This window comes from Labrus mixtus, chromosome 3, assembly GCF_963584025.1.
Source record: "Labrus mixtus chromosome 3, fLabMix1.1, whole genome shotgun sequence".
Classification (NCBI taxonomy): domain Eukaryota; kingdom Metazoa; phylum Chordata; class Actinopteri; order Labriformes; family Labridae; genus Labrus; species Labrus mixtus.
In genome coordinates, this window is record NC_083614.1 from 32,557,583 (window position 1) to 32,585,367 (window position 27,785).

At 43.7% G+C, this 27,785-nt stretch overlaps 1 protein-coding gene and 1 long non-coding RNA gene across 5 annotated transcripts in view; one reads left to right on the forward strand and one right to left on the reverse strand.

Moving 5' to 3' along the window:
• LOC132972089 (uncharacterized) overlaps positions 1–27,785 on the reverse strand; it is a 473,300-nt gene that overhangs the window by 141,005 nt on the left and 304,510 nt on the right. The gene's annotated exons all lie outside the window — the stretch shown is intronic.
• prrx1b (paired related homeobox 1b) lies at positions 561–27,079 on the forward strand. Of its 4 annotated transcripts, XR_009672854.1 has the most exons (6): positions 561–1,274; positions 15,244–15,419; positions 19,384–19,565; positions 22,184–22,249; positions 26,408–26,492; positions 26,629–26,763. XR_009672854.1 is itself a non-coding variant. In XM_061034981.1 (5 exons), exons 1-5 carry the CDS (start codon positions 1,028–1,030, stop codon positions 26,759–26,761), a joined length of 804 nt encoding a protein of 267 aa, XP_060890964.1. In that variant the 5' UTR covers positions 561–1,027; the 3' UTR covers positions 26,762–27,079. The 4 variants fall into 4 exon arrangements, 3 of the variants coding, with proteins under 3 accessions (XP_060890964.1, XP_060890966.1, XP_060890965.1); XM_061034981.1 differs by lacking the exon at positions 26,408–26,492 and having other exon boundaries at positions 26,629–27,079; XM_061034983.1 differs by lacking the exon at positions 26,408–26,492 and having other exon boundaries at positions 26,532–26,671.

Consider the following 27,785-nt stretch of genomic DNA (forward strand, 5'->3'; position numbering starts at 1 on the left):
ATCACTTTTAAATATGTTTGTTCTTCATGAAAAAAACTCAAATTCTGCTCATGTGGGCAGATCAGAGGAAAACTTGATGATCCTGGTTTATGGTTGATTTAACTGGTGGCACACCGCAGGACACTCAGAGTTTTATCAACACACACACACACACACACACACACACACACACACACACACACACACACACACACACACACACACACACACACACACACAGCGATAACAGCGGTGTGTGCCCCTGAAGACACACACACACACACACACACACACACACACACACACACACACACACACACACACTCATTAGCCTGTGAGGTCTGCCAACAAGGGCAACAAAAACAGGCCAAACCCGGGTGTTGACGGTGCTGATGGGGATGTTTCTGAGAGGGAGGGGGGGGGGGGGGGGGAGGTGGGGGCCTGTGAAACGTCACACACAACATGAAGGCATTGCCACGTAATTACGGGGCTCTCTCTCTCTCTATTTCGAGAGAGAGAGAGAGAGAGAGAGAGACTACAGGGTGTGTAGCCTGGAGGTGCGGCAGTCCTGCCTTTGCGCGCACACGGAGCTCCTCTGCGCATCTGGTCGTCATCATCCTCATCCTCAGCTGCAGCAGCTCTTCCTGCTCAGATGTGAGTCAGTCAGGCTGGGAAGAGAGCTTCTCCTTCTCCTTCTTCTTCTTCTTCTTCTTCTTCTCAGAGGACTTCTCTCGCGCTCAAACAGCAGGACGAGCTGAAATACTGAAGCTACATCTGGTTTTGCGCGCCGCCGCTGGATGGATTGGCTGTACTAAGTTTTGATGTGGAAAAGTAGGCGAGGAGAAAAAGTTTGCTGAAGTTTTTCCTGATCTGGATGTGAACACACCCGCCCTCTGCTCGGCTAACCCGGGTCTCTCTCTGTGGCTCCTGGAGGCGCTGCTGCTGCTGCTGCGTCCTATGCACGGAGGATCCTCTCTGCTCGCGTTTCTTGTTTTTTCTTCTTCTTCTTGTCGCCGCTCCGTTTCTCCCGCTGTTCCTCTCTTGCGTCATGACTTCTAGCTATGCACATGTAATGGACAGGCAAGCGTCTCTATCAAACCGCCTGGAGAGTCCGATCACGTCGAACCTGGACAACCTGCAAGCCAAAAAGAACTTCTCGGTCAGCCACCTGTTGGATCTGGAGGAGGCCGCGGAAATGGTGGGCAGCCAGGCGGACGAGAGCGTCGGGGAGGCGGGGAGGAATATGCTGGAGTCCCCGGGGTTGACCAGCGGGAGCGACACGACCCAGCAGGAGAGTAAGTGCAAAAAGCAGAAGCGACAAGCAGCGCTGGAGCTGAGAGGGGGAAAAGTTCAAAACTACTTTAAAATGTCGTCAGAAAAATAATTTTAAAAAATTCCTCCTCGCTGTGTGCAGATGTGAAAATCTCACGCTATCAGGCTCCATCTCTGGAAAATCTCACCCAAATGTAGTCTATAATGACAGGCTGAAAGTCATTTGTTTTCATTACGTCCTGGCGTGTGTCCGCGTGCTGAGAGCATGAATGGAGCTCCGCGCGGAAAGCAGCCGCGCGCGCATGGAAGGAATCCTTTAGTGAGTTTTGGCAATGCATCATCCCTGACGGCCTCCCCCCTCAAAACGGCCATTAATTTACCATTAACACTTTGATGTCAGTGAGGTATGGTGATGTTGGTGGACATGGTCAGTGAGGGAACCCTACGAGACAAACCTCCGGGGTAATAAATCACTTTTATCTGCGCCTAAATGAGGCCACATTTTAGTGTCTGCGCAGGTTTTTTGATCTTTTTATTAGAGAGACAAGAAGTCAAAATAGATTTAAATGTATTTTAATGAACTTAAAGTGAGCCATGTGAAGGATGTGCCACATGTGTTGTAGTTGAGGAGTAATATTTAATGTAATTTAACACCAAAAAAAAAAAGAGTTTTTGGAGCACCACTCCCTCCCCCGTGTGTGTGTCAAACTGAGGCCGAGTTTGGTGAACTTAAAAGCGGATACTGCTCGATCATGTGCCGCTCTGGTTCCAAGCGTAACAATCCGGGTTATTATTTCCAAACTTTGCTGCAATAAAAAGCCCGATTGAACTTCATGGAAGTTGATCAAAACGTGGATAAACTCCCCGCAGCTCGCTCCGTTAAGAGAGTAAATAAACTCTCCCTCCCTCCTCTTCCTCTCCTCTCCTCCTCTCCTCTCCTCTCCTCTCCTCCTCTCAGGCTCGTTTTCACACTCTGTCAGGCCCGCTGCAGCCTTTAATTAGTGTTTTTGTTATTTGTTTTTAAAGCTAAATATCGGTGTGAGAAATATGCAGGAGGAAGTGGCTCGGGTCACCTCGTTAATTCTCGGTTATTTTCGTGACGTCAAACTCTTTCACAAACACGGAGCGCGATCGTTTGTCCCAATTAGCGCGCGTGTCTTTAGTGCAACAATTAGAGGAATTAAATTGGCTGAGCGAGGGGGGAAAACACAGCAGGTTACGTTTAGAGATGACGTCACTAACCGGTGAAAATGATTGAAAAATAATTTGGTTTAATAAGTGAAACCATTGGTGCTGTTTTATTTTAGAAAGTATACATTACAGGTTTTTTATTTTTACTAATATGGATTTGTAGGCTATATTATTTTCTATGTTTGTTTTTTTCTTTTTTTTATATATTCACTGATGTTAGACATCTACAGGCTCCAGCAGTGTTTCGTTGTTGTACAGTGACAATAAAGTTATCTTATCTAATCTTACTTTATCTTATCTTCTCAACCTTCAGAGAAAAATATTGAAGTCTCAGAGCATTTTAATGCAACATTTTAATTTTCTGATTTACTGACAGGAACGTGAAAGCAACACGTGATTAAAATAACCAAATAAATCACCGCAAAAAAATATCCAGAAATAAAATGAAAATACACAAAAAACTAAACAAATTAAATCATCATCAGAAGAGCTCAACTTTAAAGTTAAATATCTAACATACATACATATTTTTATAACACTTTAATTTTCAAACTCCAAATAAAGTCCGGAGACTTCTCCTTCCACTCCATTTAAAAACAATATATTTTATAGTTTTTATTTAATATTTCTCCCTGTGAACATTTTTAAAAACCCTAAATGAAATCTGGCGCGTCATGAAAGGCACAATAACATTTCCCTAAACCAAGTAATAAAAAAAACACTTTAAAATTCCCTAAATACGTCACATGCGCACGAAAATAAAACCACAGAAAAATATTCAAATAAAAACTTTATTAAGAAAAACTCACGGTGACATATTTAACATTTAACGTGATCTTCAGCTTACAAAGTTTTATTTCCTGCTTCGATCAGTCAGAATCATTATTTTTTTGTACTAAACAAACATTTAAATCTCAATAAGGTGTCATAAATATTAAAGTATCATGTGCAGGTGTAAATAAAGACGATAATAAAAGTAAAATGCAGCGTTTACTATTTAATTGTTTGAGTGTTAAAGGAGCTGATTTATAAAGAAAAACTCTCTTTATGTGTTTTTAATTTAACAGTATGAATATATTAGTATGAATCAGCTGTTTTTAATCACTGATAATAAATCAAATGAATGCTTCTTAAAGACGATCATAATAAAGTGTTACCCTCCGCGGTCTCTGGTTCACCATGTGCGGCTTCCTTCAGCGCGCACAGCCGGCTTACAGGTCCGAGTGTCCCGCCGCACTCTCTTCACCGACATGCTCCCAAAGTGTGCGCAGAAGAAGAAACTCTCCGAGTCACACTCCGAGGAGAGCAAACAGGATGTGTTAGAGGGAAAAGTTATACCTTCAAACTTTCAGAACATCATATTTTAAAAATCTTTAGAGCTCGTTTCTTTGAGAGACACAGAGGAGAGATCTGAGCTGAGCATTCTTCTTCTTGATGTTGATGACTTTATTCAAGCGATGCCTGCAAACTGCGGTCAAACACAAGAGTCTCACTTTCCAGAGAAATTAATCAAATACAAAATCATCTGATGGTTTAGATTTTTACGACGGAGGATTAGGGCCAAGTTAAAGAAAAACAAAAATCTAAAATTTCCAGATTAAACTCTTAAATTTTACGAGAATAAATTCGTAGGCTAAATCAATTAAAATGAGACTTTGTGCATAATTATCGTGAAAGGTTGTAGCCTATCAAAAGAGCAGCCATCAGCCTATACGTGAAAATGATGACAGGAGAACCCTCAAACACATTTCCTCCAAGTCAGTCAGTCAGTGTGTTTCTCTCTTTAGAAAAGCCCCACTTTCTTGCAGTATCCTGATATTTTATGATAATGTGATGATGATGATGATGATGTGCTAAAAGCATGTGTAGTTTAATATCTGTTTAAGTAAAGTCCCAAACACAACTAATCAGATATTTATGTCAACCTGTTTTTTAGAGACTTCACAACGAAGTAGCCTGTTTCCTAATTTGTGAAACCTTTACTTAAGTATAACTTTTTTTAACAAGATGTTCCACGTTTGTCTTCTTCGAACATGCTACTGCTCTTCAGATATATCTAAAATAAGAACATTAATCTCGTAAATTTAGGGGGAAATAAAATCTTTAACTTGGCCCTAATCCTCTGTCGTATACATTTTAGGGAAAAGAAAACGATTTTAAGGATCAGGAAGGATCTGGATGAAATTTAAAAAAAACTTTGTACTTATTATTTTATCTGAAAACATATTTATTGATTTAAATTTTTTCTCTGTTGACACAAAAAAAAAAACAAGACTCACATGTTTATTTTGCTTCTGAACGGGGCGGGCCTCAGGACCCTCCAACAACTTCTGATCTTTTTCAACCAATCAGATTTCGTTAAATAAAGTAATCGTGCAGTCTGGACCTCGGACTGTAAAAAGCAAAAAGAAGCTGAACGAAACAATCCTGTTTTAAAAAAGCGCTTTGTAGAATTCTTCTTCGAGGCACACCTTCTGAAAACATCTCCGAGACCCACTTCTGGGTCCCGACCCACCAGTTGAGAACCGCTGTGTTATTGTATTGCCCTCCTGGTAAAGAGTCCTCGGGGTGTCAGAGGGTCCTCTAAAGGATAAATAATACATTAAAATAAACCGTCTCTCCGGTTATAAGAGGACAGTCGGGCTGTCCTAAGCTGGAGACTCCTCTGACAGCGAGCAGAGATTAAATATAAAGACGTTAAATATGATATAATATAAAAACAGAACAAAGAGTCTCAAGAAGAATATATGAGACTATATATATAAGAAATATGAACATGAAGGAAGAATTTAAACATCTGAGGTGAAGCAAAAATAAAACAATCAACAAACAAACTCAGAAGTCGTCACACAGAGATTTTCTGTTTTCTCTTAAGAATGAAGTTTAAAAAAAAATGTACGACTAAAACTTTAAAACATCGAGTTGATTTACTCTGAAGCAGCTCACAGATTATAAAGCGCTGGACAGACAGACAGAGGGACTTTATCGATCCTAAACTGGGAAATCGTGATCTTCCAGCAGCAGCTTATCAAACAACAGAAGAATAAAAACAAAGGAAATAAATAATAAATGAAGAAGAAATATAGACGTCGAGAATTTAGCTTCACATCACTACTAATCCTCAAATAAGAAAAATGAATCGTCTGAAAGTGAAAGAATTAAAATCCATAAATGATGAGGAAGAAGAAATGGAGCCGAGCTGAGCCCCTCCCCTTTGACACGTTAAATCTCATTTTAATGTCATCACTCTGATGTTAACTTCTCAGTAAATACAGATTAGAGAAGATGAGATAAGATAATACTTTATGGATCCCCAGAGGGGATTTAAACGGACTCTCTCCTCAGCCTTTCTGCAGATAAACTCAGAGAATACACGGCTGCAGCAGAGCAGCTTCAACTCTCATCCTGCAGCTCAAACATCTTTCTCTGTGAAAGGAAGTCAAATCCTGGAACTCGCTGCCTGATCACTCGAAGCTCACTCACTTTTAAGAGAATCACAAAGTCCTATAGGGCCGGATTCACAAACATTTTCACAAGATAAAACTCAGGAAGATTCTTAATACAAAAGTGAGGAAGTCCTGAAGAATGTTCTGAAGTGTAATTCCTGATTTTCAGTGTCATTTCTTACAAACTTCTTTATTTTCTTCCTTAAGAATCTCTCAGATGTTGTCGGGCTGCATCAATGCCTACATACATTCGGTGCAGCCAGAGGTGTAGTGCAGAGTATACCCACTTCTAAACCCCCTCTGATTCACACCTCTGATTGTTGGATAATATTAATTGGCATGCTGCAGGGATGGTGAAGGGACGACCCTGCCTCCTCCGTCTCTAATTGGCTAATACACACTAACTGATTATGCAGGAGGAGTCTGACATGTCACTGTTAATGTTAAATGTTATTTCAGTATTTATAAATAAGCGGCTTCGTCAACATTAATCCTCTCTGACGGTTATCAAACTAAAAAGAAAAGTTAGTTGAAAAATTGAAATCCACATGTGCGACTAAACTTTTCAGGAGTAGCAGAGACATAAGACTTAAACCAAAAACAAACGATGGCAGGCTCAAATTAACAATAAATGTTAGACACATTTAGTTTTGTCTAATATTTAACATTTAATTGTTTGAGAACACACTTCACAAAGGTTCAGAGGGACAGAAACGTTGTGATTTTTCCCCCAAGAGAAGATAAATTTAGAAAACAGGAAAATCCAAACCACTTGTCTTTTTTTTGTTTTTTTGTGGGCTTTTTGTGCCTTTATTAGAGAGACAGGACAGTGGATAGAGGTGGAAATCAGGGAGAGAGAGAGAGAGGGGAATGACATGCGGGAAAGGAGCCACAGGCTGGATTCAAACCTGGGCCGTCCGCTTAGAGGACTACAGCCTCCGTAAATGGGACGCGGCCACCAACCACTGAGCCACCAGCGCCCACATCGCTTGTCTAAAATGTGTTTGAATGAATTTAGAGGAGTAACAGTTTGAGGACAGGCGTGGTGACATCTCAGAGTTCAGAAGAAAATTAAGAACTTTGCTCTCAAGAATCTCGTTTATTCTTACGTAAATAAATACACATTTTATTCATGAATATCTAATTCTTCTTCACTTTTGTTTTAAGACTGAAGCCCAGAAAAATGTTTTTTTTATCTGAAGAAGGTTTTTGTGACTCCGGCCCCTGGTTAGTTCTTCAACACGCTCGTACTTGTTTTTCAGCTCTGTCAAAAAGTAAATGTGTTTCTTACTGCTTCCTGCTGTGCAGAGTTAATTCTTTCTTTTTCTTTTTTTAACTCTTTTAATCTTTTATTTAAACAAAAGCTCTCGCAGGGACGAGTGTTGCAAATTGCAAATTGTGCTCTTGGCCAGGTCATCCCCTCGTGAAAGAGATCTTGATCTCAATGGGTTAATTACCTGCTTAAATTAAAAATAAATAAATCAGCATCTGATACAAACACTCTGATAAATGCATTGGACGGCTGTTTTCAGTTTGTCGATGTTTATTGTATCTGTCCATGTTAAGAATGTCGGGGGTTGCAGCAGCAGCACAAACACAAGAAGAAGAAGAAGAAGAAGAAGAAGAAGAAGGTCATACAAAAATAAAAATGTAAACAGAATAAAAAAGATAAACACAGATAAAACAAGATATATACAAGTAGAATATAAATGAATATAAGTGACAGGAAAATAAAGACATGATGTGCAGTGAGTGGATCAGTGGGTAGAGTCGGTCGTCTCTCAACTGGAAGGTGGAGGGTTCGATCCCCACCTCCTGCAGCAATATGTACAATGTGTCCTTGGGCAAGACACTTAACCCCAAGTTGCTCCCACTGCTTTGTCAGCAGTGTGTGAATGTGTATGAATGGATGAGTTAATACTGATGGTCTCTTCACTCAGCAGCCTCTACCATCAGTGTGTGAATGTGTATGAATGGATGAGTTAATACTGATGGACTCTTTACTCAGCAGCCTCTACCATCAGTGTGTGAATGTGTATGAATGGATGAGTTAATACTGATGGACTCTTTACTCAGCAGCCTCTACCATCAGTGTATGAATGTGTATGAATGGATGAGTTAATACTGATGGACTCTTTACTCAGCAGCCTCTACCATCAGTGTGTGAATGTGTAGGTGTGACCTGCAGTGTAAAAGAGCTTCGAGTAGTCAGAAGACGAGAAAAGAAGGGAGGAATATTAAACCTGGAAGCACTGTTATTGCATTTGAATTGTTGTAACAAATTTCAGTTTTATCGTTCCACTCGTTCATATTTAAAGACTCTTCCTCTGAGGATTTGACCACATCACTCTTTTTATAACATCCTGACTTCGTTTTATTTCCAGATGAAGTTAAACTGGACTGATTAATTGATGTCAGACTTTATTGTCCTCATGGGGAAATTTCCCTTCACAGCACCGTTTCTGTCCTACAGACAATTCCCACCAAAGAGAAGTTGAAACAGAAACACAGTGAATAGAACAAACAGCGATCAGAAGTTTCCACTCAGTGAGGCCTTTTGTTCAGGGAGGCTATAACAGCAGGGACCAGGATCTTCCCAGGGCGAGACCTTCTGCACCTCCATCCTCTGCACCTCCATCCTCTGTACCTCCATCCTCTGTACCTCTGTACCTCCATCCTCTGCATCTCCATCCTCTGCACCTCCATCCTCTGTACCTCCATCCTCTGTACCTCCATCCTCTGTACCTCCATCCTCTGTACCTCCATCCTCTGTACCTCCATCCTCTGCATCTCCATCCTCTGTACCTCCATCCTCTGTACCTCCATCCTCTGCATCTCCATCCTCTGTACCTCCATCCTCTGTACCTCCATCCTCTGCATCTCCATCCTCTGTACCTCCATCCTCTGTACCTCCATCCTCTGCATCTCCATCCTCTGTACCTCCATCCTCTGCACCTCCATCCTCTGCACCTCCATCCTCTGTACCTCCATCCTCTGCATCTCCATCCTCTGTACCTCCATCCTCTGTACCTCCATCCTCTGCATCTCCATCCTCTGCATCTCCATCCTCTGTACCTCCATCCTCTGCACCTCCATCCTCTGCACCTCCATCCTCTGTACCTCCATCCTCTGCATCTCCATCCTCTGTACCTCCATCCTCTGCATCTCCATCCTCTGTACCTCCATCCTCTGCACCTCCATCCTCTGCACCTCCATCCTCTGTACCTCCATCCTCTGCATCTCCATCCTCTGTACCTCCATCCTCTGTACCTCCATCCTCTGTACCTCCATCCTCTGCACCTCCATCCTCTGTACCTCCATCCTCTGCATCTCCATCCTCTGTACCTCCGTCCTCTGTGTCTCTGTCCTCTGTACCTCCGTTCTCTGTGTCTCCATCCTCTGTACCTCCGTCCTCTGTGTCTCCGTCCTCTGTGTCTCTGTCCTCTGTACCTCCGTCCTCTGTGTCTCTGTCCTCTGTGTCTCTGTCCTCTGTACCTCCATCCTCTGCACCTCCGTTCTCTGTGTCTCCGTCCTCTGTACCTCCGTCCTCTGTGTCTCCGTCCTCTGTGTCTCTGTCCTCTGTGTCTCCGTCCTCTGTGTCTCTGTCCTCTGTGTCTCCGTCCTCTGTGTCTCCATCCTCTGTACCTCCGTCCTCTATGTCTCTGTCCTCTGTGTCTCTGTCCTCTGTGTCTCCGTCCTCTGTACCTCCGTCCTCTATGTCTCTGTCCTCTGTACCTCCGTCCTCTGTGTCTCCGTCCTCTGTGTCTCTGTCCTCTGTGTCTCCGTCCTCTGTGTCTCCGTCCTCTGTGTCTCTGTCCTCTGTACCTCCGTCCTCTGTGTCTCCGTCCTCTGTGTCTCTGTCCTCTCTACCTCCATCCTCTGTGTCTCTGTCCTCTGTGTCTCCATCCTCTGTGTCTCTGTCCTCTCTACCTCCATCCTCTGTGTCTCTGTCCTCTCTACCTCCATCCTCTGTACCTCCGTCCTCTGTGTCTCCGTCCTCTGTGTCTCTGTCCTCTGTGTCTCCATCCTTTGTACCTCCGTCCTCTGTGTCTCCATCCTCTGTGTCTCTGTCCTCTGTGTCTCTGTCCTCTGTGTCTCCATCCTCTGTGTCTCTGTCCTCTGTGTCTCTGTCCTCTGTGTCTCTGTCCTCTGTGTCTCCATCCTCTGTGTCTCTGTCCTCTCTACCTCCATCCTCTGTGTCTCTGTCCTCTGTGTCTCCATCCTCTGTGTCTCTGTCCTCTCTACCTCCATCCTCTGTGTCTCTGTCCTCTGTGTCTCCATCCTCTGTACCTCCGTCCTCTGTGTCTCCGTCCTCTGTGTCTCCATCCTCTGTGTTTCTGTCCTCTGTGTCTCTGTCGTCTGTGTCTCTGTCCTCTGTGTCTCCATCCTCTGTGTCTCTGTCCTCTCTACCTCCATCCTCTGTGTCTCTGTCCTCTGTGTCTCCATCCTCTGTGTCTCTGTCCTCTCTACCTCCATCCTCTGTGTCTCTGTCCTCTCTACCTCCATCCTCTGTACCTCCGTCCTCTGTGTCTCTGTCCTCTGTGTCTCCGTCCTCTGTGTCTCTGTCCTCTGTGTCTCCGTCCTCTGTGTCTCCGTCCTCTGTGTCTCTGTCCTCTGTGTCTCCGTCCTCTGTGTCTCTGTCCTCTGTGTCTCTGTCCTCTGTGTCTCCGTCCTCTGTGTCTCCGTCCTCTGTGTCTCTGTCCTCTGTGTCTCCGTCCTCTGTGTCTCCGTCCTCTGTGTCTCCGTCCTCTGTGTCTCTGTCCTCTGTGTCTCCGTCCTCTATGTCTCCGTCCTCTGTGTCTCTGTCCTCTGTGTCTCCGTCCTCTGTGTCTCTGTCCTCTGTGTCTCCGTCCTCTGTGTCTCCGTCCTCTATGTCTCCGTCCTCTGTGTCTCCGTCCTCTGTGTCTCCGTCCTCTGTGTCTCTGTCCTCTGTGTCTCTGTCCTCTGTGTCTCTGTCCTGAGGTGAAGTTGGGGTGAGGTGGCTCTTCAGTGGATGTGTTGTGTCCTGTTCTGTTGACGTTGCGATGTGAGTCATGGCCTTGTTGTTGAGTTCTGTTAGGTCGGGTGTGGGGAAGATTCCTGCATTCTTGCAGCTGTGGTTGTGATGTGTGTGAGCTTGACCTTGATTTTTGTTTCACTGAATTGTCAGAAAAACCGAATGAAAAGGCAGCGTACATTATTCTAGAGAGTATTTCACTTTGAGTGAATTAAAACACACAGATTGATAAATCCCTCCTCAACCTGCAGCGTTTATAAAGAATTTCTTAAAATGTTCAGCTTGTTTGTCACTGGAGTTTCATATAACTCTGTAAGGGTTGATGGTGTAAAGAGACTAATTCACTTTATTTTTTTAAATACTCTGCAAACCTGAAGTAGCTGCAGGTGAAACACGTTGTTCGCTCACACTAAAGTGACAGTGAAGTCATTTCAGTGTGCCACGGATTATCGATTTATTTTTCAAGGTATGTTCCTGCAGCCGAGTGGCACCTGAGGACGTAGGAGGGCTGTGCACGGGGGGGGGGGGGGGGGGGGGGTTAAAATCAAAGTGAAGTCCAGATGTTTTGGAAAATGTCTCTATTTTCTTTACAGCCAACCTCCGTCTTCAGCTGCCGCTCGGTTGCGTGAAAAATAAAAACAATGAAAAAGTAAATGACATTTAGATTTACACTCACTGTGAAAGGAGGATGAATTCTTTAAAAGGCGCCCCTGTTTGAAAAGTCAGCTTAAAACGATGATACTGATTTTCTTTAAATCACAAAAATATTTGTATTTCTCCGCCTGTTTTCAGACATCTGTTCTGAAGAATATAGAATAATTCTGAGCAGCTGAAGTACTGCTCACAAACTTAAATGTGTGGGGCGCCTGATAGCATAGCGGTTATGTCGTGCAGCCCAATCTACAGAGGCTTTGCGGAGGCCGTGGGTTAGAATCCGACCTCGGCCTTTGCTGCTCCACTCTCTCTCCTCCCAATGTGACCTCCCTCTCTTCAGCTGTCCCATCAGCTCGAGATCAATTCATCAATAACATGCAAAAATGGCTTAAAAATATAATTAATAATGTATTTAAATGATCTGCTTTAACCGTGTTTTGTTTGAGCGATCTTTGTTTGTGGTGAAGTTGGTCTTTGAGATTACTCTCTGCTGTTTGTTGATTGGATAAAACTGCAGGGGGGGCGGTAGGGGGGTGTTAATTAGACCACATGGTGACAACAAAACAAACACACTCAGTGTTGACACTGATGACAGATTGTGTGACAGAGATTGTGTTTGTGTGCGTGTGTGTGTGTGTGTGTGTGTGTGTGTGTGTGTGTGTGTGTGTGTGTGTGTGTGTGCGTGTGTGTGTGTCTCCTCTTGGCAACTTCTATATAAAAAATTAAAAAAATTAACAAAAAAACACATTTGAAGTAATATTATATTTAAAGACATCACAAGTAAATGTGGTATTACTTTTTTGTATTTTTAAAAAGTCCACATTTGTACAGTGTACAATTATAGTCCCCTGTTAGTAAGGTACGCAAGTATGTGTGTGTGTGTGTGTGTGTGTGTGTGTGTGTGTGTGTGTTAAATAACAAAAGCAGATGTTTCAGAATAAAAGAGAAATAAATAATTGCAACATAAATCCGTACTAAACCTGGTTGATTAGAGCCACCGAGCTGAACTTTGCTTTTTGCGTTTTGTTCTTCATGCTTTTATTTTAGAGTTTTATTAAATAGCTTTTAGTTAAATCTCCACCGAAGAGCATCAGAAAAACACTTTCCCTTCGACTGTTTTTAAAACATGTTTCAGCACTTCATGCGTCTGCAGAGTTTATTTTTTTTGTGACAGTACAATTCAAAACAATTGTTTCCTTTGGTGATCGTCGACTAACAAAGACGGAAACACAACAAACAAAATCTCAGCGCTCCGTTTGTTATTTATTAAAGCTTTTAATTTGACATCTTTAGGTCCTGAAGCTCTCCCACTTTTTATTAGTTTACAAATCTTTTATTCATTTTGACTTTAAAAGGAATTATCAGCAACAAACAGATGATTCCAGACACAGAAATTAATTTAAAAAAGCACGATTTGTACAACTCTGTAGAACGTCTGTGATCATCTTAAGGCCAACTAACCGCCCACGTGTGTGTGCAATCATAACACGGAGCAGTGTGTGTGTGTGTGTGTGTGTGTGTGTGTGTGTGTGTGTGTGTGTGTGTAATTAGGCAGGAACACGGATGATCACAGTGTTTCTCCTCCGTGTGAAAGTGTTATTTTGCGGTCTTGTCGAGGAGCCACAAACACCAACACTCTGACTCCAGCCTGCAGCTCCATCAGAGCTCGTTCTCTCATTCTCTCGTTCTCTCGTTCTCTCGTTCTCTCGTTCTCTCGTTCTCTCGTTCTCTCGTTCTCTCGTTCTCTCGTTGTCATGGAACTGGAAGGTGAAATATTATAACCCTTCTCTGTCGGGGGAGGTTGTTTGTTTTTCTGTTTAATCTGCGTCTTTTTTTGTGCATTTGGGTGAAAACTTTAAGCCTCTCTGTCCGGGTTTCATGTTGCACTTTTCTGCCTCTCTGTGCCGACACATGGAGGCGTGCAGAGTGAAATACTGACGCTCACATTTAGAGACGACATTGAAAAAGAAATTCAGCATCATTATGAAAAACATGAAACTGTCACTGCAGAGCACACTGTCACAGAAACCCTCAGATATCAGTCAGTCAAGATTTATGTTTTATCTTTCAAAGGCAGCACGTTCTGCTCTCAGTCAGGGAACGCTCAGCTGATCTGAAGCTCAAATCAAAAAACAGATCTGTGACCATAATAATAATAATAATAATAATATATTGTTTTTTTATAGCGCTTTTCTAGGAACCCATAGACGCTTTGACAAAATATAAAACCATAAAAACGAAACAAAAAACGATGAGGACAGTACAATGAAGAAGTAATGTAGGGGGAGGGGGGAGTTAGAGGTTGTAGGCAATGTTGAAGAGGTGAGTTTTGAGGGATTTCTTGAAGGAGGTGAGTGTGGGGGAGTCTCTGATGTTTTTTGGGAGTGAGTTCCAGAGGGTGGGAGCAGCAACAGAGAAATGTCTGAAAATCTATTTTTATGAATACATCCAAGGCCGCACATAAAGGGGAGAGCTTTCTGGGTCCCGGGCACAGGGGGAGGTCCGTCGTAATTTTAAGCAACATTTTTTAACTCCTCAATTCTCAATTTTAAATCAACAAAAACACACTTTATTTATTGCTTCTTCAGTAAAATGTTGCCTGTCGTCTCCTCTTCTTCTGTTTTTCACCGACGTAGTGAAGTTAAGACACAAGTTAGAGAACTTCTGTCGGAGTGAGTACAGCCACATCAGGACAAGGTTAGGATTCCAGAAAAGAAAGATGAAGAAAAGGAGGCAGCCGGCTCGGGCATTTGACCCCAACAAGAACTCGTTAACAAACATATTTCAGTCGGCTCCAAAAGGCTGATGGGAGCCAGGAGGCTAACGCTAACAGTACTGATCGCATGTGCATACGTCGATTTAAATCAGATCCTGTGAGGGCCTTTCACTGGACCTTTCAGGGGTCCTGCCATTTCTGTGGGCGGGCCTGCATACATGTATGCTAACCCCAGTGCGATAGTATTAGTGCATACACAGACTCTGTGCAACAGAGCGATGTGTAATCACACCAGCACTTTAAAGTCACAGGCTCAACAGCAAATATGCAATTTACACCAGTACCCCATAAACATGTGCAATACTGCAGCACTTTACCTCCTGTAGCAGAGATTTTAATCTGAAGGTCACTTTATCCTGGTTTGTTTTGAACATCACTCAGCCACTTTTGATGCTTGTATAGATGTGTCTCTGTCAGGAAATGTAAGTTTATGTTGTTGTTTGGTCGTGACTCGTTGTTTTTTGCAATAATAGGCACAGTTAAAAAACAAAACAGTTCCAGAATCACAATTTGATCTTCACCACACTCACATTCACACCTACACAGTGGTGGACTCGAGCTCCAACACGGAGCTTTAAAAACTCTCATTGTGTTTTATTTCCTGCAGCTGAATGTCTTAACTATAACTATTATAATAATAATAATAATAATAATATCTTTTATTTAAAGGCGCCTTTCAAAACTCTCAAGGTCACCTTACAGAGCAGAGATAAAAACAACAGAGTAACAAGAAAACGATAAAATTAACATTAAAAACACAAAAAAACACAAATGTACAGGATGTAAAGGAGTTATGAGACCGGGTGGAGAATGATCAGACTGAATAAGCCAGTTTAAAAAGATGTGTTTTATCAGCAGCACACCTGTGTTCCCACAGAGTCATGCAGAGGTCATGTGACATCACCTCTTTCTTTCTTCTTCTCCTGCAGATGAACAGATGAACACGGAGGAGAAGAAGAAGAGGAAGCAGCGCAGGAACAGGACCACCTTCAACAGCAGCCAGCTGCAGGCTCTGGAGCGAGTGTTCGAGCGGACACACTACCCGGACGCCTTCGTCAGGGAGGACCTGGCCCGCCGCGTCAACCTCACCGAGGCCAGAGTCCAGGTACGAACTGTGATGTCACTGCGGACTGCAACGGGGGTTATGTTACATCACTGTCTGTGAGACGGGCGGGGAATCATGGGAGAGATTCTCCCTGCTACTACGACCCCCAGCCCCGATTAAACGACCTCTGAGTTGACCGTAGTCATGACGACCGGGTGAAACCGACCTGAGTATAATTGACATGATGTTTTTATCACAGCAGCTCAAACAGCAGGACGGCAGCTTTCAGCAGCAGCTCCTCATGCAGAGGCCTTTGACGTAACATACAGTGTTTCCACGGCAACGATAAACATGTTGTGTCTGTCATGGCAGCACGACAAGACACTTCCAAATTGGATTCACTAGATGATTATGATGAATTAGTTTGTGTTTTCCAGTGGGAAGCAGTAGCAGGGTGTCTTCATCTCCCTCTAACAGATTCAGTTCAAATCCTCCTCGGAGGCTACTCGTTATCAGGTCGTATTAACGAGCACGCTCAGATGTCACGCTGCGGTTTTTCCCCCCTGATAAGAACTTGTCAGAACCTTCTCTCAGACTGAGACGTGATCTGTCAAGGAGCTGCAGAGGGTTTAGAGTCTGCGAGCAGTTTGTGAACTCCCCCCAAAGGGCTGCATGTGATCACAAAGTGGATGTAATGACGTCTAATTTCCTCCGAGGTTTACAGATCCGTGATAAACGGCAAATGTGTTCGGCACATGAGCGCTGCAGCCGAACAGGAGCTAAAGATGAAGCAGTGATTGTCCAAATGAATGACATCACACGACTAATACAGTCAGTCACAGAAGAGGGGGATGGATTATTTTACACAGCTACATTTTTTACTCAAATCTAAGTTTCTGACGCTGAATATGGAAGTGCATTTTGACCGGCAAGTCAAAAAATATGAAATAAACAACATTGTGTAACCATGAATCACTTCCTGTCTTTGTAAAAGGGGACTTTTTGATCCAGAGCAGTGAGTCAGAATTTCATGCATTTGGGAAGTCAGCAGAGTGAAGTGGAAAACCAAATGAATCACCTAAATCCAAATAAACTCACCAAAAACAAACAAAAAAAAAAAACGGATTTACAAGTTGATTGTTTACCTTCAGGATTCATGCACAGATTCTAAGGATTGCATGTTTAATGTTAAAGTACATTTATGAACCAGTACGCTACCTTTCAACCTGAGCGCATGCAAAAGAGAAACTCAAGTGATTTAAGAGTAAAGATTAAAGAAGCTGACTGAGTCACAGTATTTGGAGTAAACATGAACTAATGAGATCAAGTGAGTGATCAACTGTTTGCTTGTTGTTCTCTGATGTGCCTGTGCGTCCCTTTTAAACTTTTTGTGAGTCCGCCTGTCTTATAGACTAAGCGCAGACCTGCAAATGTATAAGAGGTAACCGTGCTCAGGCCCGGTCTGTCCCCTACCAACTCAGCCTTGTGTGAGTGCGCCCTTAAAGTCACTCTTAAATAACCTGCTCACCGTGATGGATTTTCCTGAATATTTCCTCCTGTGTTCTCACATCAGCTCACTCCAACTTCACACGTTCATTTTACCAGAGCGCAGTCAGGAAAAAGGCTGAGTTTTGTGCACGCTTGAAACCTCTATCAGACTCTTTTTTTTTCGTATATAGGAAACAAAAGCAGCTGCTCTGTTTGATTAAAACAAAGTTTGCCAGTTTTGTAACATTTCAACATTTCACTGAATGAAAAAGAAGATCCTGCACGACGGTGATGAGTGATCTGCACCAGAAAGGTCTTTCCATGAGTTCCCCATGCAGCCATTCAAAGCAACATTCACACATCGCTAGTGTTGACATGTTGCATTCAACTACTCAGCTCTTTAATTTGGCTATAAAATCAGGATCACATCGTGAAAGAGAACGTTGTATTTGCAAAAAAAAAAGAAAGCCACATGCTGATGCACCATCCTAAATCACAGCAGGGGGAAATTCCTGCAGCACGACAGCCTCCGTCAGCAGAACATCCTCAGTACAGCCCCCCAAGAAAAGCTCCACCAATGAGATCGCTTTAGGGCAAACGTGTTGGTAGCCTGGCAGACAAAACTCAGGGCACAGAAGGCATGCATTCATATAATCAGAATTTCTTTCTTCTTGGTCACTGCTGCTAAAAAACGAGGATGTTTGCACAGAAAGCTGATTTAAAACGAAAGGAGAAACATTGATTTTGAACGGAAAGGGAGGACATGCTACCTGTCCCCTGGAAATCCAATCTTGTTTATATGAATATGATTTGAAATAAAAAGTATGTTCTCTTCTTAAAGGAAGTGTTTAAAAAGTTGATGCAACTCTTCCTCTGAAGGCGTCGAGGCTTTGTGTTTCATCGTGATTTTCTGAAGAAATAAGAGTGTATCTGACGCCTTACCGAGGATAAATGTGTCTTTAATTGTTTTTCGGTGCGTTTCAGTCGCCCGTTTTGAAGTGAGAGAGTTAGCTGAGTGGACAGAGTGAGTGGGAAAGAGGAAACAGTGATGTTGGAGGGAGAGAGAGGCAGAACATCTGTGATTAATGTGGAGCAGAGCGCCATGCAGAAATCCTTTGATAACACAGACTTTGGGCTCATTCCTGAGGCCGTGCGTCAGCGAGCTGAGAGCCCCTGTGAGCGCCCACGGCTTCTAATAATGGATTTGATTTCACAGCGAGGAACAACGTTAGCACCCCCAGAGTCTCATCATCATCTGTTTAGCAAGGCGGGGGAGGAGGGGGGGGGTTGTTCTCAAGAGAAGGAGGGAGGTGGAAGGGGTGTAGATGAAGAACGTGTTTTGTTCAGAAAATCCTTCAGAAAAAGTTTCTCTTTTGTTTTTTGATCCGTCTTTACATCTTTGTGGTCTCTTTTTTCCTTTTGTTGGGAGTTTGAGTTCCACACAGAAAGTCAGTCATGACATTAAAAACAGGTGACGAGTCGCAGCAGAAATACAACCAGGGACCGAGTCTGCAAAGGGTACCAGACTCTTACCAGATGCTACCTTGTGCATGTGTCTTAAAGAGAAGTCATAGGAGGGCTGTGATGGAGTTTGGGTTTTTTTGCAGAACTGCGGAGTAAGTTTTGCACGATCATGCATGCAAGAATTGTGAAGAACTACTCAAGTAGTTGAGGGTATGATGACGTCATGTTCCAACAAAAGTACCCAGAAATTCAAGTCCTAGGAGCGACTTTTTCTGACGTCTAAAAAGTTCTTTCGGATCGTTGTTGTGTATCTGCACCGCGGTCAAAGCTCTGCTTATGTTTGACTAAGTGAAGTTTGTTTAACTTGAAGGTCGGGGGTTCGATTCCCCAGCTCCTGCAGCAACACGTCCGATGTGTCCTTGGGCAAGACACATAACCCCAAGTTGCTCCCGCTGCTTTGTCAGCAGTGTATGAATGGAGTTAATACTGATGGACTCAGATGTGTGAATGTGTAGGTCAAAGAAATATACAAGCTCAAGTCCATTTACCGTTTACCAACTGGGGTAGCCTATCAGATTTCCAGTAGGCCCTGGCCACCCCTCTGGACACGCCCCCTCGTGTGTATACAGAAACTGTGTCGTATAAACAAAGACAACTCTCACTTTCCTTTCTTCAGAGTTAACGAAGCCTGAAAACAAAACAGGTTCCACTTTAACAGCGTGACTCGGCCTGTGCATTCTTTAGGGATGGCAACAGAAAAAACACAAAAACAAACACGGCCTGATCTGAGATCATGCTGCAGTGTGGCAATGATGTTCATGAGTTTGATTTACTGAAAGCTGTTAACACCTCATGAACAAATAATCCTTCATAAACCAGAAACACACACGAAGAACTCTGCTCATTTCAAGCCGCCATTTTCAGGGTGTTTATTTTAGCTCTTAGAAGCTCTTAAATATTTATGTAGGATTCTTTGTGTCCACATGTGGACCTACATATATGTGTAAAGATTAATCCATGTTTGCAGCCTCGTCTCATCCGTCACCCTGCGCGTCTCCTCTCTTCTTTGCAGGTTTGGTTTCAGAACAGGAGAGCGAAGTTTCGCAGGAACGAGCGCGCCATGCTGGCCAGCAAAAACGCCTCCCTCCTCAAGTCGTACTCCGGAGACGTGACGGCGGTGGAGCAACCGATCGTTCCGCGTCCAGCACCGCGCCCAAACGACTACCTGTCCTGGGGCAGCGCCGCCCCCTACAGGTAAAATCCACTCTGCTTTTTTTTTTTCTTCTTTGGTGTTCACATCACAACGGGACGCTTTAAGTTCACTGTTCCTGTACTAACGACTAACTCTGAAGATAAAGGCAGAGAAACGTAAAGATCACATATTCTTCATGTTCTAAATCCACTCTGATCCTGTATTTGATCATGTCTATAAACCCCTCTATTTCAGCCCTGCTCAGAACAGGCTGTTTCTGTGTCTGTACCTTTAAATATGTAAATTAGCTGTGTCTGACCACGCCCCCTCTCTGGAAGGGTTTGGGTGTACTCGATCTTTCTCTCTCCATGTCCTATTGTTTACAGTGAGAAGGCAGACTCAGAGGGCAGAACAAACACCTAGCTGTGGGAGTGTCACCCACTTGGGGGAGGGGCTACTGCCCTTTGTGATGTCATGAAGGGAAAATCTCCAAATGGCCTGTTTGAGCACACATTTTCTGAAAAGTGGAGCAGGAAGAAGACGGAGAGGATGGACTTTTCTCATAATTGGGGGTTTATAGACAGACTAGAGACACATATTAGTGTTAAAGGAACATTTAGCATAGTATGTGACCTTTAACCCTTTAAATCATTCCCTTAATTATTGTTATTATTGACCCTCAGCCGGCGTTGAGCTGCACGTTTTAGTTGTGTGACAGTAATGATGTCACTGTCGACGGCCAGCGAGAGAGCGGGAAGTGTCTGACAGGTTTTCTAATTGTGCTAAATGAGTGCACTATGAAGTCGACAACATGTAGGACCCTATGAAGAGAGGAGGGAACGAGTGTGTGAGTTCAGACACAACCTTAAATAACGAGTGAAGACAGATTTAAGGAGAGTGGAAAGAGAACAGCCCTGAATACAGGACTTATGAAATCATTGGAAGAAGAGAAAACAAAGAGGAAAAATGAAAAGTGAAATTGGAAAGAGCGTGTCAAATATTTAAAAAAACAGCGTTCAGTAAGAAGTGGTCGAGTGTCATTGATTTCTGGAGTTCAGTTCAAACAGAAGCCTGCAGAACGTTCTGTCCGTTCTCTGCTGCTGAACATTCAGTCACATCAAGTGAGACCAGAATAACCATGTTAACGCCGCCGTGACACACACACACACACACACACACACACACACACACACACACACACACACACACCGTGCTCTGTGTTATTGTTTCATTTCCTCCTCCTCCTCTACCTGCACATACTCCTCATACTTTCTCTGAACGTCTTCATCTCCTCGGATCCACCTGGGCTCAGCACAATGTTCTCTCTTTTTTATCATTCAATCAAACTTTATTTGAACAACAAAACGCGACAAACAGAAACTTTAAAGCCAGTTACAGAGTCATTCTGTATCTTTACTGTAATCAGGTCATCGCTCTCAGCTCAGGGTTAATCGCTTCTACCGAGGATGTTTGTCTTTAAAAAAATCAAAAAGAAATCAACAAGTTACACGTCCTCCAAAGCGTCAGTGAGGGGCCTTTCAGATGGGATGCTGTAGGCGCCGCACAACGCTGTCAAACCCATTCATCGTCTATGTGTTGCTAGGGGCGCGAGCGTACCTCTGTGCCTTCTTCAGAGGTGGTTACAGAGGCGAGGCGGGATCAGCTGAGCCAGCGGGGGAGCCCAGCACTGTGTGTGTATGTGGAGCTCCCGCTGTGCTTCTGCAACCCTTAAAATGCAATGTGACCTCACAAACAGGGACGCCAATATGAGGAAACAAGGAAACAACTGTTGACTAAATCCAGGTTTTTTTAATTAGCAGAAATTGCAGACAAACATCGTGCACACTTTCTAAAATGCACAAACACATTGCCATCGTCTTCTCTCTCTTTTGGATAAACAAATGGCCGACGATCTGTTGCTATTTAAAAGCATCTGTACTTCTCAAAACTGTTTGATGATTAAAATGACAAAAGATGTTGTTGTTCTAAAACATCTGATATCACAAAGTTTGCCAATTCATTTTTAAACAATTAAAAATAGAGCCAAGGTCAAAATGAAAAGCTGAGATTCATCGCTGTGAGTTTTCCTTTCTCTCTCTCTCTCTCTCTCTCTCTCGCTCTCTCTCTCTCTAAACTCTGCTCTGACGTCCCTGCAGACACGTTTCCCCCTCGCCCTGTTTCTCTAACCGTCATCTCTCTGCACATTTCTAACTCCAAACTAATTATGTTGAATGAAAACACCCTTTTCCTCTCCCTCGCTCCCGTCCCTCGTGCTCTGTCAGCATGAGCGAGTGAGCGAGGGAGAGGGCGGGCGAGCTGGGGGGGGGGGCGGGGGCCCGATGCTGTGACCCCTCCTGACGAGGTGATAATGTGAAAACAAAGCGTATTAAATCCCCCGTTGACCCCGTGTGACCCCCTCTGTGCTACACTACAGCAGAGAGACAGAGCTCTACTGGGCAACATTTTTTGTGACTCTGGTTACATTGGTCGTGATTTACTGTAATCCTCCGTTATGAAACTCGGGATCAAATGTCAAAGCCTGCGGCCTGCGGCTCCAACTCACTCTGAAGGGGTTGTGTAAGCGGACGCAGAAAGCGGAGAGGGGAAGTTCTGATGTGGAATAATGCTATGTGGAAGAGGCTAATGTGGTGCTAACACTTCCCTGTATATTATCCTAAAGCTGGTATCCGATGCCGGAGGGGGGGCCAGTGCGGGTGCCACAGAAAATGCTGCCCTCAGAGAACAAGTACGCTTTCCCTTTTACTACATTCACTTCTTAAACTGTTGAAGAAAAACACAGCCGCATGCTCCTTGAAGGGAAGGATGCTGCTGTGTTTTCACATTTCTGAGTTTCTTTGATTCGTTTTCTGATTTGTTTGATTTTCTTTTTTCTGAATGTTTTTGTTTCAGATTTATTTCAGCTTGATCGCTAAAAGGATCCCTCGGGTGTTTTTGCACATTTCTGCTGCTTTTCTAAAGAGAATTTATCTGTTATTTTTGAACGCAGTAAAAACAACAAATCCTGCAGATTAAAAGCTGCTTGGAGGAATCCATCCGGGAGCAAATCTGCTTTTTATTTTATTTTAAATCAAGTTATGTGAGCAGAGAATCTCTCATACAGCACTTTAAAAAACACACATCACAGTTTATCCACATGGTTTAAAAAATAACAAATATCAGAGAAGAAGAAGAGAAACAAAATAAAAACAATGCGACATGCCGAGGCTGAGGTTAGAAATACTGATGTGTTGTGTTTGCAAAAAAGAGAAATTCCTGCAGCACATTCAGAGTCGTTCAGTTCAGTTCTTTATTTATTCTGGAAGGGGCATCGAGGTTTCCCATATTTCCAACGTTGTCGAGATTACATGCACATTAAAACAAGCAAAACAACAACACACACTTTGTTGTTGTTTTGCTTGCTCCAATGACAGAAACAACTGAGATCGTTTAAAACGTCGACAGTTGGAAACAACGTGTCTAAACGCTGCAAGAGAGGGACGGACTCCGACCTTTAGAGTTTACTGGAGGGCTTTCAGTCAATTTAAGGTCATCAAAAGAAAATGCAGATTTACCGAGGTTTAGTGAAAGCTTGACAGACTTTAAGAACGAGCCAATCAGAAGAACGGGTCATGTAGGCGCCTGATTTCCACTCCAACAGGTCTGTGATGTGAGGAGGGAGGACCTTGAAAATATTTAAAAAACAGTGCTTGCTGCGCCTCTCTTCAACAGAGGGCAGACCGACCTTCTCATGCAGGTCACAGTGAGGAGGGCTGAATCCATCAGCAGTTATGAAACTCAGGGCGGAGTGATCGATGGCGTGCGGAGGCTTCAGAGCTGACGCTGCAGCGTGTCGATGAGTTAATAAAAAATGGAAAAATAGGAATAAATGCAGATAAGTGTAAAGACTTATTTAGACAGAGAGGTGACTTTGTGCAGGTCGTTGTTGAAGGAAGGTTCATTAAGTGCGAGGACGATCAGGGAGCAGACATCACGACGTCACTTTGACTACAGACCACAAACTTATTTCATTTTTAACCTTTGTTGAGCGACTACTGACACGGACTGAAAACAAAGTCTGCATGGATCCCCGACGTTTGAGTTAAGAAAGCAAACAAGTCAATAAATCATGTGCAGAGAGAGAGAGAGGGAGAGAGAGAGAGAGAGAGAGAGGAGAGAGAGAGGGAGAGAGAGAGAGAGAGAGAGAGAGGGAGAAAAAGAGACGAGAGGGTGAGAGAGAGAGGGAGAGAGAGATGAGAGGGTGAGAGAAAGAGAGAGAGAGAGAGAGAGAGGGAAAGAGAGAGAGAAAGAGAGGAGAGAGAGAGGGAGAGAGAGAGACGAGAGCGTGAGAGAGAGAGAGAAAGAGACGAGAGGGTGAGAGAAAGAGAGAGAGAGAGAGAGAGGGAGAAAGAGAGAGAGAGAGAGAGAGAGAGACGAGAGGGTGAGAGAAAGAGAGAGAGAGAGAGAGAGAGGGAAAGAGAGAGAGAAAGAGAGGAGAGAGAGAGGGAGAGAAAGAGACGAGAGGGTGAGAGAGAGAGAGGGAGAGAGAGACGAGAGGGTGAGAGAAAGAGAGAGAGAGAGAGAGAGGGAAAGAGAGAGAGAGGGTGAGAGAGAGACGAGAGGGTGAGAGAAAGAGAGAGGGAGAGAGAGAGAGAGAGAGAGAGATGAGAGGGTGAGATAAAGAGAGAGGGAGAGAGAGAGACGAGAGGGAGAGAGAGAGGGAGAGAGAGAGAGATGAGAGGGTGAGAGAAAGAGAGAGAGAGAGAGAGAGAGGATGTGAGGAGGTACAAAACACATCAGTACTTCTGCAAAATGTCAAAAGAGAAGAAAATGTTGATACATAAAAATCAGACAAGGCAACAAAAATCATATTAAGTTGACAAAGTTATTGGAGGAAAATGAACGCTGAACTCGTAGACTGTAGATTTTAATGCACAAAGCCTGAGTGACGTCACTCATCTCCAGGTCTCCATGTTGGAAATGCTGTCTCAGTCTAACTTTCAGTCAACCTAACGACAGGCTGAGAGCTGGAGCTGAGGCGGGTTTTAAACCTCCTGACAAACCGTTACACCGCGCCCACCTGTCAATCAGGTCAGCTACACGCCTTATTGTGAATAACTCTTATCCTTCATCAAATCAAAACTGATGAGTCATCAAAACATTCACCCCCCGTACAGTGTGTGTCCATCGAGACATGAGCTAATCACACCTATTTGGTTTTTTGAACCAGACTGTAAACATGTTAATCTCTGCTGTAAAAACAGGCTTTTTAGAATGGGTGTGTATGTGACTTCCTGTGCTTCTGCAACCAGCCTCTAGTGGACACTTGAGGAACTGCAGGATTTTACACTTCAGCATCTGCTTGATTATTCAACACCGGAGGTCGCTGCTTTGTTGACCTCTAGAGGTTCAATCAGGTTCGATTAATTAAAAGACTCACTATTTAAAAAAAACAGCTCAGTACTCCACGACTGAGACTGAGAGAGTCACCTGACGATACCACATGACCAGATTCTTCTTCTTCTGTTGTCAAAGCAGATCTGACCCTGCACACTAAAACAAACTCTTTGATATCTCTCTCCATAAAAACACGTCCAGATGAGTCAAAGCATGCGGATAAAAGTGCTGTTTTTAATTGAACTACATGAAAGCGAGAGTCTGGCGATGATGTGCGCCTCGTTAAATACAGAATGAGACGTGCTCTGTGTGTGAAACTGACGACTGCTGACTGATGGAATGAAAGAGACGACGTCTTCTTCTTCTGAGCTGTTTGTGTGTTGAGACCTGAGGGAACGCTTCAGACTGTTACTCGAAAGAGAAACACTAAATGTGCAATTATAGAGCTTACGTTCCTGAACAACGGGATGTACGGTCAGATGAAATGTGCAAAAACACCGGTTAAAGGGGCGGTCCTGTATCTTCTGTTAATCCATGTTACTCCTGCAGGTTTCTTCAGCAGGTGAAACAGGCTGTAACGGCTGCAACCTGATCCACTGCAGCAAATTCATCCGATAAAAAAAAAGTGTCTTCTAAAAAGTTGTTTTTGACCCTGACAGGCTCCGATTGTTGTTCTAAGTCTGTGACGTCATGATGCAAAGATTAGCTACAGATAGCGGTTACATCGCTATCCTAAAAAGCGACCAGACTCCATTGACCAAAACATGAATTTTGACCTCGAGTTTTTTGCTCCACTGCGGCTTTGATCAGTTTTTGTGTGTGTGGAGATGATCCCAGCTGTCATTGGTTGAGAGGCGGGGTTACACCCTGGACTGTCCACCAATCACAGAGCAGACATATAGAGACAGACAACCAGCCACACTCACATTGTGGAGAGAACCCACGCATGCACGGGGAGAACACGCAAACTCCACACAGAGAGGCTCCTGTCAGACGGGGATTCTAACCAGGAACCTCCTCCTTTTTTTTTTTTTTTTGCACGCGAGGCAGCTGTAGATCAGCAACTCCTGTTTTCATCAAAGTTAAATGATTGTTTTTGTGAGTCTGGTGGCGTTGAAGAGAGCGATGAAGTAACACGGACCACATCCGAGTACTCAGATTACTTTTTTGTAGTGATGAGTCAGGTAGCGCGTTAGTTCCTCAAATTTTTCATCAAATTAATCCGTTACTGAAAACAATGCTGCATTTCCCCCGCCACCTTTTTTTTTTTTTTTTTACAAAAAGGTCTCTCTCTGTAGGATCCTTTCTGTGATGTTGTCAGACTCTTAGAATAACTACCGGAGCCTGCAAGGGACAAAAAACAAACAACTCTTAATGAACGCTCTTTGATCGAGAACCTTCATCTGTTACAGCCTGCCTCACTGCTGCAGGCTGAAGAAACCTGCTGGAGCTGTTTCATTCTCTCTTTGCACCTTTTTAGACGTTTAAACTTCAAAATATGTCCAAACAGGGCCGAGTTTGGAAACACTCGAGTCACACTTTAAAGTTGCTTTGAGTCGTTTTCTGGCTGCGAGTGTGTTAACGTCACATTTCATGTAAATCCTTTTCACACTTTTTTCTGCATATTTCCACAGCTGCGGCTCACGCTGAGCTTCAGCTCGCCGTCAGACTCAGGTGATGTAACCTCTTTCCCCTCCTCTCTCCTCTCTTCCACCTCCTCTTGTCTCTCAGCGCCATGGCAACCTACCCGCCCACCTGCTCCAACAACAACACGTCCCAGGGAATGAACATGGCCAACAGCATCGCCAACCTGCGGCTCAAAGCCAAGGAGTACAGCTTGAACCAGGTGCCCACGGTCAACTGAGAGGAGGAGAGGCGAGGGGCGGGAGGGGGGGGGGGAGGGGGGGGGGAGGGAGGAGGACCCCTGCAGACTGACACCGTCTCTGGATCATGAAGCCTCCTCTCCTTCCTGGAGCCTCGGTGGTGTTTTCACGCCTTTATGCAAAAAAAAGTTGGAGAGCGAGTGATGACAGGATTTTCCCTGAAACGCCTTTTTTTTTTTTTTTACTCCTCCTGAGCGTCACTGAACTCATATTTGTACAAAAAAGACATCTGGACTGGATGCTGTAGCCGAATATGTGTGTAGTTTTTTATCGTGTCATTGTGACTGAAAATTCATTTTTCATAAAATAATTGTGCTTTTATCGCTGGAGACTCGTGTACGGACTACGTGGAGTTCCTTTTTTGTGTCTTTGGCCGCGGTGTTGGATCAACACCTCCTTTAAACCCCACAACACTTCCTCTGACATTTACGCTTTTTTTTTTTTTTTTTTTAGAAGATCATTTTGTTGTTTTGTTTCCATGTTATACCACTGACGAGTTTCATGTAATAGTCCAGTATAAAGGAGAGGCTAATGTATTTCTGATTCCAAGAGCAGAAGATTCTCTCTCTTCATTTTCTATGATATCCTTTAATTGTAACAGAATAAAAAAAACGTGTATATTAATAAAAGATGCATTTCAAGCAATGCGAATGGCAAAGTGTCCAATTCCACCACGTCAACCCATCTGATCCTGCAGGGGGGCGCTGGAGTCCCATCGATGGCGGTCTCCAGTGTAAATAAGTCTCAGAGCTCCTCAAAACATGTGTGTGAAGTTTCTTGTTCTAAATCCACTCTGATCCTGTATTTGATCATGTCTATAAACCCCTCTATTTCAGCCCTGCTCAGAACAGGCTGTTTCTGTGTCTGTACCTTTAAATATGTAAATGAGATGTGTCTGACCACGCCCCCTCTCTGGAAGGGCTTGGGTGTACTCGGTCTTTCTCGCTCCATGTCCTATTGTTTACGGTGAGAAGGCAGACTCAGAGGGCAGAACAAACACCTAGC

Bases quoted from the DNA above. Each gene is read 5' to 3' on its own strand.
- prrx1b (XM_061034981.1), top strand. From the start codon at position 1,028: ATGACTTCTAGCTATGCACATGTAATGGACAGGCAAGCGTCTCTATCA. The intron at 15,420-19,383 runs GTACGAACTGTG...TCTTCTTTGCAG, and splicing joins TCACCGAGGCCAGAGTCCAG to GTTTGGTTTCAGAACAGGAG. The intron at 22,250-26,628 runs GTACGCTTTCCC...CTTGTCTCTCAG, and splicing joins ATGCTGCCCTCAGAGAACAA to CGCCATGGCAACCTACCCGC.